Below are 10,480 nucleotides of genomic sequence, written 5' to 3' on the forward strand. Positions count from 1 at the left end.
ATAGTAAAGATGAGAAAAAGTCTGAAAAAAAAAGAAGATTTCTAGGTATCATTTTTTTCCAAACTCAATCCCATTCATTACTACTCAAGGCTAAATTCAACTATAGTTGTTATTGCGGTCACGTAGTTTGAAGTCACCCCAAAATAGAAGTAGCAAGCTCATAGAGAAAGGCTTGAACTATTTCTTGGAGGGTTTCCTCAGTTGGATGGGGATTGATACTGTTATTCTCTTGAGTAATGATTTCTTATGAAAAGAGAGAGAATAAATTTGAAGTAATTCATGATTTTCAAATTGAATGTAATAAAAAAATATTACCTAAAATTAATGGCTGAGGTATGCACAAAATATTGTCCTAATACGAAATTCGCCCCTCTTACAGTACCACAGTCTGTAGGCATTAGTTCGCCAAGATACAACAACCCATGTTTCCAAGAGGATACTCTAATTGGAATGTAACTTCAAACTCGATGATGTTGTGTGCTCTCATATGATTTAAACCATATTGAATATTAAAGGGTTTTCAAGTTCAACCCTCTAAATTCCAACAGATACATCAACATTTACTTGAATATATCTAATATTCAGATTTGAGTTTATCTACTTTAACCATAGTATAATGGATAGAAGTGCATTGCGAGTCTACAACTTGGAATCTTCGAATATTGGTTTGTTATGAATATTTCATACATCCCAACAAGAGATTCAAAGAGACGATATAAACATGAAATCCACTTGACTTTTTTTTTTTTAGAAAACAAAGGGAGTAAATCCATACTTTAAGCAGAAATGAGAGTAATTCATACCATCTCATGTAATGTGATTATAGAAGTAAACTGTCTAGGCTTACTCTTCAACTAAGAATAATCCACAAAGAGAAAACTTCTGCCAATGAGAGATTGGGAGGTGAAGAATCCAATCCACTAAAAGAGTTCAAATTGGTTAACAAAGGCATTATAGGACTAAATAGAACATATTAAATCATATCGAATTTTCGAACTTATGGTGCTCAAACATTAGTAACTTGTCTTCACCAACCAAACTTGTTGAAAAATAAAAAAAAATGAGTTAATTGCAGTATCCTTTAATAGTAGGCTCAACCCAAATGAAGAGCAACGTGGTCAGTGTGGACTCCACTGAGTAATATAGTTCAATACTCTCGTCTTCTAAGTTGAATACTAGGGTGGACAAACGGATACTTAATCACGAGCAAAGGAGGTTGACGATGTTGTACACGATTACTACAATTTTGAGTATAAATATAATGCCATGTAACACAAATCGCTCCAAATCGAACAAAATATTTGATTAGCGTCAACTTGTTCATGATCATAGTTAGAATATCGTTTGGAAGGTCATATAATTCGGTGTCATATCTCTCTCTAGATGTCTAAATTAGGTATAGAAATAACAATAATGAAAAATATAAATAAAGATGAGACCCTAAGTTTAATTAGGACTGCAAAGATTAGGTTGGAAGATATGTAAGTCAACTATCAATGTTCATACTTGTAATTTTAGAACTTCAATTGACTATCACAATACATGGTATCAAACAATATTATATTATGTTATCATGTGAACTCATCATAACAATATTTGTAGGAGGGGAGACCTCAACTCAATTAAATTTATGAGATATTATCCATCAGATTACTTGAGATGAGAAGAAAAATATATTCAAAAGAAAGAGAAATTACTTAAAGGACCCTAGCGGGACTTCTTTCTAATAAATAGTCCCTGAGTTTTTGACCTTAACTTGGTAGGACATTTAGTAAACTTTTCTTTTTCTAAATGATCTTTCATTATTGGTGAACTCATTGTTTTTTTATTTACTGTTGAGTTTATAATTTTTATTGTTGAACTCACCACTATTTACTATTGAGTTTACCACTTTTATTTATAGGCAACCTCGATGTTTTTTATTTACTGTCAAGTTCACAATTTATACTGACGAACTCACCACTATTTACCGTCGAGTTCACCACTTTTTATATACTGTCACACTAAGCACTTTTTATTTACTATTGAGTTCACCACTTTTTAAATAAAAAATGGTAAACTCGAAACTAGTAAAAACCCACTCATTTTCAAATTTCAAGGTTTTTTTTTTTACTAAAATAATGAAAAGATTGACTAAAAACTTGAGATAACAACTTGTTCAGGTGATTTCAATCCCAAAGAATGATTTTTGATTGATTTTCATCAAACAACTAAGAAAAAAGTGAAAAAACCCTCATTTTTATATACATCTTCAAAATATTTGAAAAAAATCTTGAAAATGACTTCTTACTTCTTAAATCCTTTTTGACAAAATGAAGTCTTCGAAACTTAATTGAGATGCCAAAAATCCAATTTTTTTTATAAATAAAAACAATGAGTTCAAACGGTTAGGGCATTCAATCGTGAGAAATGTGGGAGATGAGGCACAGGGACCGCTAAGAAAAGAAAGGTTTACTAAATGTAGAATTAAGAGATGGCCCAAAACTTAGGGACTATTAAGAAAGAAGTCTCTCAGTGAGGGTCATTGAAGTAATAAGTAATTTTTCCTATAAAAAAACATAGATGAGGAAGATCGTTTAGTTTTGCTCCGGACTGTTCTAAATTCCAACTAAAACAAATAGCTGAGACGAACCCTAAGTTTAAGTGTCTGATTGATCCGTTCTCGTGGAATCCCTAAGAATATCTTCACACCTCAATTAAACATTAGAAACATTGGATACTCTTGAATTGTCCTTAAATCCTTTATTGAGGTTTAGATTTCTGAAAATATTTGTGAGATACAATAAAGAATCATCATATCTGTAACTTAAGTGGAACCATTTAGGAATGATTGATACTGATATTATCATATTTAAATATATCCCTCAGCCATTTTGATAATTATTTGAGTTAACCCTGTATTTTTTTTGAAATTGATTACATGCCCTCTTGACCTAAGTCATAGATAAATGAAAAATGACCTAAATGATCTTCACAAGCTGTAGCTGTAACCAACAACTGGCATATAGAGGACATTCGAATAGCAGTCCCTTGTGATGTCGTCAAAGATCGAACCAAGCAATGACGTGGTGTGCAAAGCCCTTCACTCAAAACTCTTATTAGCTTAAAAGGGAAGAAGAAAGGATGGACAACACTCAAAACAGTCTTATTTGATAACATGTACATATAAAACACACTTCATTCTCTCCTTTCATTGAACATAGAGAACAACTCAATTAACCACCGCCAGCCCAATATCATCCTCTCAACATAAGGTGGGTTTGGTCTCATAAAATGTACTAAAAGAGAACTTTCTTGTCAGTAAACCCAGTCTTATAAAACAGGGAAAAAAAGATACCATTAGTAGAACTTCCAACCCCCATCACCACACCTAATAGATGTGGATGTCCAGACCAAGTCGTCCCAACCGATCAGTCCCAACAGAAGAGCTGCCCTCACTGCCGCCTAGCTTTTCCACGGATATTTTCTGCCGTGCATGGCAGCGGAGCCACAGACATGAAAGCCTTGCAAGAGCTGCTTGACCAACAAATTGAACCCTGTACACCAGGCTCAGCTCTGCCCATATCTCATTGCCCACTATGCTAGAGTCATGGCTCCTATCATAACCTTCAAGGTCCGAATCAGATACCACCACAATGGAGCCATCTTCAAATGCCGCAAGGTCCAGGGTGTCTGAGGAGTGTGTGGTTTTTGTGACTGGATCCTCCAAACTTTTGGGGCTACCAATCTTCTTCATTGTGAGATGATAGAACTCTCGAACAGCCTAAACAAGTTGGGACAAAGATACAGAGATTTTATTCGTCCATTGAAGTAACTGTCGGGGATAGTTCCAGAGCCAAGCATAGATTGGAAGGAAAATAAATGCCATTACTTGAAAACATTCGGTGATTTTCTTTCCCCCAAAACAAAAAAGTTCTAAAAAATGAATCTTATTGACTTTTAAACTACATGTTGATGGGTTATCAGATTTGATTTTTGGGCTCCTTCTCAGAAGAAAATCATGGATTGGATGGTTTTCTGGGGCCACCTATATTTCATCACTCGACGAATACGCATGTATTAGTACTTAACGTGCTATAAAGACTCATAACTACCTGCCACTGAGAAGAGGCTAAGAGCACCCTTGGTCTGATGGACCTAACATACTTGAATGCAGCATCTGGTGTCATGTGCTTGTACTGCACCTGTTAACAAAGATAACTCAAGTAACTAGTTTGGATTTTCAGTTAAGTGGTATTTTTAAATTTAAGGCTTTTTTTGTGTGTGTGTGTGTGTATGTGGGGACAGACCAGGTAACAGAGAACAATAGTTGTGCTTCGTCCACGCCCAGCTTTACAATGAACATATGTCTTTTTCCCACTTGATGCATTCCCTTCATAAGACCAATCAAAATTAAAATATTATATAAACTATAAAGAAACCCCTCCTCTCCCAACACGCATTTTTGGGTAACGCACACGCATTTTTGGGTAATGCTTGAATCCAACTATGCTAAGACCTCCTTGAATTTTGTATGAAGGAAAAAAAGAGACAAAAATTGAAATTTTACATGAAGGGTTAGAAAACAACCTAGTAACTATAATAGCTTTAAGATTGGTTCTTGTGCAAGTACAACGGTAGAGATTGTTCGCTAAAGGGTATATCTAACGTTTCATTTTTTAAAATTGTTAATGTATTATTAGCAATATTCTAAGGTTCCAAAGCCAGTAAACCATACAAATGGAGTCAAGGTCCATTATTTTGCTACTGATTGGAAATGAATCACAAGATACTAAAAATGAGGAGAGGCGCTAATAAAGTTCAAAATACTTCTTCACATCTGGCAAATTAAGAATACTTACCATGGATGAAGTCTACTGCTTGGCATATATCTCCATAGGATGGAGCAAAAAGATAATCTCTTGTAGGGATCACCAAATGGTCGATTCCATGAGACTGCAATCAAATAAAAAGTAAACAAAAAGTGCATTAGTGGGAATTGGAATAATAAACCATGAAAAAAAAGAGAATAATTAATGATTGATCATGTACCTATCAAAAAAAGAAAAAAGATTAATGAGGCCTAAAAGTATCTGATCAAATATAAAGAAGAAAATTATCCAACGAGTGTTGGGTGCAGTGGCCAAGGTATCCCTCCAAAAAGGGAGAGGTCTTGAGTTCAAGCCCCTTCGTTGGCTACCCATAGGGATTTATCCCTGCTTACATGGTTGTGTGGTTTGTGGGGTATTGCATGTGCCCGAGGGATTTGGGCGAGATATGGTGCTTTAAGAGGTCAGTTGCTTTGCCCCTGTTAGTCAGGCCTACGGGTCAGGAACCACCCACATCATAAAAACAAACTATAAAGAAGAAGCACGACTTAAAATTGCAAAGCAACCATAGATACTTAACTTGAGTGAGAATCCCAGAAGTTAGGATGAAAACAAAGTTTAGATGTGATTTCAAACATCTAGTTGGTAGTTGGCTAATTAAATGGCGGTAACCATATGGAAAGTTGACCTGAAGTAAAGGTGTAGTTGGAGAACATGGAAATCAATTTCAAGTCAGCTTTCCATAAGGTTAGGAATATTAGAATGGGGTTGATATTTTTGTGAGGGTGGACTACCTAATACGAATAGATCCCCTATATAATTGGATTGTCCAATGTGTTATCCTTGATGGCCCCACAAGTAGGAGTAAGAATAGGGACACACAAACACATGTACTTCGTTGTAATTCACTTGACCTAGAAAAGTTCAAACCAAGTGCCAGTAAAAGGTGGGCATGCACATCTTGAAAGGGGCAATGAGCATACATTGAGCCCAAAAGTATTAATTGAATAAAAAGCTAAACAGATATAGATGCAAGTGCCAACCAGCAAATGAATAAATCCAAAAACACAATCAACACTCACATGGTAGAGTGACGTGGGAACCAAAGTCTCATATGGCTCATTTAGAGTGATCACTCCATGAACACCAAGTTGTTTTAGTCGGGGTACATCAGTAGGAAATGGAACAGCACCTAACAATAGAAACTGATGATGGATGTATTAGTACCACATACAATAAGAATGAAACTTCATTAAAACAAGATCTTCTCATGCACACAACACATTATTCAATAAACCAATTCCGAGAAATTACTAATGAGCTCCATTTACTGAGACAGTGGTAGAAAGTGAAGATAAACAAGGTCCATGCCACTAAGCAAAACTGACTACTAACGTACGGCCAGCAGAAGCAACAGCACCCATGCATAGCAGATGTCTTTTGCATGTAGAGTATTCCACTCATTACCAACAACTTATACCAAGAGGAGTTTCTAGCTTTACAGTATATAAAAGGAAGATACATAAACCATTAGCTCTGCAAATAAAAATTTAAAAGAAAGCAAACCGTAAAAACACCGATTAAAGCTGAAAGGAAGGAATTTAGGCTAAGAAGAAGAAATCCAATTAAACTTTGAAATACCCTCATACGAAGGAAAATAAACTTTGTAGGCCTTGAAGTGTATATGATCTGATGTTCTTTAAACAATACATCAAGCAATCAAGCACGGAGATATAGAATGAAAGCAACATCTCATGCAGTGACCAAAAGTAGAAAATCAAATTAACTGGAAAGGGGCATCATTTAAGACAATCAGAAGTGGGATGTCAAATTGAGAATTTTTCTAACTGTCAATTTGAGAATACTGGATATATAGTCCATTTTCCAATAATTGATATTCCTCCCAATATTCAATTTTCAGTACTCATCCCCTTCCCACACTAACTCCTTTGGTTTATGTGATAGCATAAATAGATGGTAATACATGCTTTTTTTTTCTTCCTTTTGGCCAAGTGATGGAAAGGCACCTACAGTCTTTTTTCACAACAATCATTTTCCTCCAAAGGCTACATTATTTCTTTCCAAATCTCCATAACCATTTTCTTGATAATGCTTGGTTTATCAATTTCATCCTCCTTATCCCCAGCTCTCTCCAATTTTTTTGCGCAAGCAGACCTTGTTCCACTAGACCAAATGGTAGTAATGCAGAACTTCCTCATGACCCCACAGAAAATTCCTCACTTACCCCACAATAATACAAACCACTTTTACCGATGCCAAGTAGGGATATAAACAAGCTAGCAATGACAATTTTGATGATGGTCACTCTTCCCCTTTTGAAAGGTATCTACATTTCAATACCTTTTCCATTGGCTATAATTGGTGGAAGCTCAAGGCAAGAAATCGTGATTTTCCCCACCATGCACCATAAGAGTTATGCGTAGTTTCCCAAATACTCGTTCACAACAATTCCAAAAAACTTGCACTTGATTAGGTTTAGTGGGAGCCCCAACACTCCTCTGGAACACCATAACAAACATCCCAAATATATGAACTACTCTTCAGCTTCAACGACAAAAAAATGAGATTATTGTCTACAAATTAAAGACGTGACACCATCATGCCTCCCATTTGGACTTTGAAGATAGAGGATCTCCTAGTCTCAACCCACAAAAGCACTATAAAATTTGACTCAAACACCATTGACCAATTCTGAGAAAGGAGCAATGCCGCACAATTTTCATTATTCATCTTCTCCAAAGCCCAACAAACGCCTAGAAAAGGTGGTGCATTAACCATTCTTGATGACAGGGCTTTTATGTAATTTGATTAATCAAAATTATCAGTAGCCAAGTTATCTGTGAAGTTCACCGGAGAGCAAACTAATCAAAATGAATCTATTGTTCGAATTTTCATAATTTCTTTAATAAGCCTCCATCTTTATTTAGGTTGAGGATTGTTTTCTTAAATTACCTTCTTTTATTTGCAAAAGAGTACAACATTAAAATTATATTACTAAGATTTGAAAATTAAATAATCATTTTTTTGGCAAATTTAAGATTGAAGGTGAGGTTTTGGTCCAAGACAATGGTATTGCTATACACATACTTCACCAACCCACTAAGGTGTCCTCTTCAAATCTTCCTATACAGAATCTAAAATTTATTTCCAAAAATCTTATCTTGAAAAGAATTTTTGTATTTTAAGTTGAGTCGTGATAATATGACGCCCCCCCCATCACATAATCGTAGATCATTTACCTTGGGATACATAAGAAAAAGATTTATGATCATGCCTATCCCGAAGCAAATGATCTATGGTTCTGTGATGGGGGTGTGTGTCAAAGGGGGGCATTAGAAAATCATTACACTTATAAATTATTCACAAAATCCAGCCATTCCATAAAAATTGATGGTTCATTTTAATACTCCATTTCAATTTGAACCAAACCAAAATCTGGTTGGACCCATTTGGATCACCGATTCAGTCTAGGTTTCTAAATCACTGATTTGACCTCCTTCCCAGTCATTCTCTTTTACTCTCTTTGGATCTTAGAATATCTGTAATTGCCTTATCAATTCTTGTTTTCATTTTACAAATCAACTCATATGCCAAAACCTTAAGAAGCAACTATTTCTGCAAATCAAAAAGACATCTGCTTTCCATATAGAATAACAATGTTGCAAACAGAAAACCACAAAAACCAAATCAATAACAAACATAAAACTGGAAATTGAGGGGAATGCATGTAAAATGTACCTCATCGACCCCATCCCACCAACGAAACTCCGACTGAATCTTATTTCGGACAACATTATACATAAGAGTCGGGTAGAAGAGCACACGAGCCCCTGCTCCAATCAAAGCGTGTCTCACATACGATACAACGATCTTGTTATGGCCAACGTCTGGAACTAATTCTTCCTCTCCACTCTCCAATTCCCCCTCTTTCAATTCCTCTATATACATGCCTTCAATCGATTCTCCCCAACAACAATCAATCTTAAATCAACCCCAGATAACACTACGAAAGTAAGAATCCCGTAAGAATCAAAGACGAATCACAAATTACATTCCTTCAAAACGTCCAATCGTTCAAATTTCCATAAAATGTCGATTTGCTTCCTTAATTTACCAGAAATCAATGGAAAATGCTTTGATGCACCGACAAATCGAGAATTGCGAGATAATCAACATTAAAAGTCAGAGATTTTTGCACGATAAATCCAATTTTGAAGAACTAAAACCACATCAGATCATAAAAGTACAAAATCTTCACCAGATCTACCTCGATCAGATGAGAAATCCAAAGATGAGACAAGGAATTAGGAAAGGAAGGGTTTCGAGAATCCTCTCCTGAAAGAGATTCCTTAACTCTCCATCTCTCGATCGAATAAACAGAAACTACTTTTCTTGCTCCGACAGTCTTCTCTCTCTCTCTCTCTCTCTAGTCTCAACAAACTCTGAAAATTGGAAGAGCGCTTCGCAAGTCGCAAACACTACAAGCAATAAAAGCTTCTCGGTTTCTCTCATGGTTTTCAATCTCGGTTTGGTGTCTCGTCTCGTCCATGGACGAGAACGAGTTGTCTCGGACGAGTCAAGTCGTCTCGAATGAGATAATCCATTAAATTCGGTTAATATGGATTAATTTACATATATTTAAATTAAAATACTTATATTTTTATAATAAAATAACATTATAAATATTTAATCTATGTTATTTAAAATTTTAAAAATTTAATTATTTTAATTAAAATCTATAAAACCCATGGTTTTTAAACTCGTTCGAGACCGAGACGTATCGTCCGAGTTAACTCGGTATCAGAGCTGAACGAGACCAACTCACAAAGTGATTTTTTTGACCGAGTTTTACATCTCATGTACAATTTTTCGAGTTATCTCACGAGACGTCTCAAACGTATCGGAAAACTCGTCCGAGACGACTCCGTATCGAAGCTGAACGAGACGAGACGCGACACCAAGTTTAAAAACCATGATAAAACCCTAATTGACTCGGCCGAGTTATACTAATTCGAACAAGATTTTCAGAATTTCGTTTGAGATATCTCATTTATCTCATGAGATGATGTGAATGTGGAGACACAGTGCAAATCCTTAAAGAGGGCGAGACGAGTCATTTCAGTTTGAGATTGAAATCATGACTTCTCTTTATCCAAAGTTACAATGATAATAAAAAAAAAATAATGAGAGATTTTTTTCTTACTAACTTTGTAAGATTTTTAACCTTACTAAGTAACTTTGTAAGATTTTTAGTCTTACTAAAGGTCCTTCCACTCAAATGGATTACCACATCAGCAATCCAACATCACATTACTTTTTTTTTTCTTTCTCAGACTGCATGTGCCTTCCCACCTAGCAACGTGTATAATATTAAATAATCATTTTTTTATGAAAGGGCATATAGAATTTCGAAGGTATGACCTAGGAGTAACACAAGCAACCTTACCAACTCAATTAAGTTTCTTCAAAAAACTCAAATAATAAAAACATTTTCTTTTGAGTTTGATCGAAGGTTTTGAAAATGGACAGCTAACGAACTTCCACGTAACTCTCAAACTTACAATTAAAATTTTACAGTGAAAAATAACTTTTCTTGTGGAATTGATTTTTCTTCAAAGTTCAAAGAATTTTTTTTCTCTACAACCCTGAAG

At 35.3% G+C, this 10,480-nt stretch overlaps 1 protein-coding gene across 1 annotated transcript; it reads right to left on the reverse strand.

The window, feature by feature from the left end:
- Positions 1-3,121: 3,121 nt before the first annotated feature.
- LOC147389346 (phosphatidylglycerophosphate phosphatase PTPMT2-like) lies at positions 3,122-9,316 on the reverse strand. The gene is made up of 6 exons (XM_086418213.1): positions 8,568-9,316; positions 5,891-6,013; positions 4,842-4,935; positions 4,290-4,372; positions 4,095-4,184; positions 3,122-3,763 (listed from the first exon to the last, which is right to left on the reverse strand). The coding sequence occupies exons 1-6, from the start codon at positions 8,775-8,777 to the stop codon at positions 3,371-3,373; spliced, it is 993 nt and encodes a 330-aa protein (XP_086274339.1). The 5' UTR covers positions 8,778-9,316; the 3' UTR covers positions 3,122-3,370.
- Positions 9,317-10,480: the final 1,164 nt, after the last annotated feature.

The sequence above is a fragment of the Akebia trifoliata genome, chromosome 12 (assembly GCF_017979445.1).
Source record: "Akebia trifoliata isolate Shusen 1 chromosome 12, ASM1797944v1, whole genome shotgun sequence".
Taxonomy (NCBI): domain Eukaryota; kingdom Viridiplantae; phylum Streptophyta; class Magnoliopsida; order Ranunculales; family Lardizabalaceae; genus Akebia; species Akebia trifoliata.

What these genes read in the sequence shown, in the direction of transcription:
- LOC147389346 (XM_086418213.1), bottom strand. Translation starts at nt 8,777, where the DNA reads ATGTATATAGAGGAATTGAAAGAGGGGGAATTGGAGAGTGGAGAGGAA. An exon ending in TTCCCACGTCACTCTACCAT is followed by an intron (nt 4,936 to 5,890) that starts GTGAGTGTTGAT and finishes ATTTGATTGCAG; the next exon opens with TCTCATGGAATCGACCATTT. An exon ending in CTATTGTTCTCTGTTACCTG is followed by an intron (nt 4,185 to 4,289) that starts GTCTGTCCCCAC and finishes CTTTGTTAACAG; the next exon opens with GTGCAGTACAAGCACATGAC.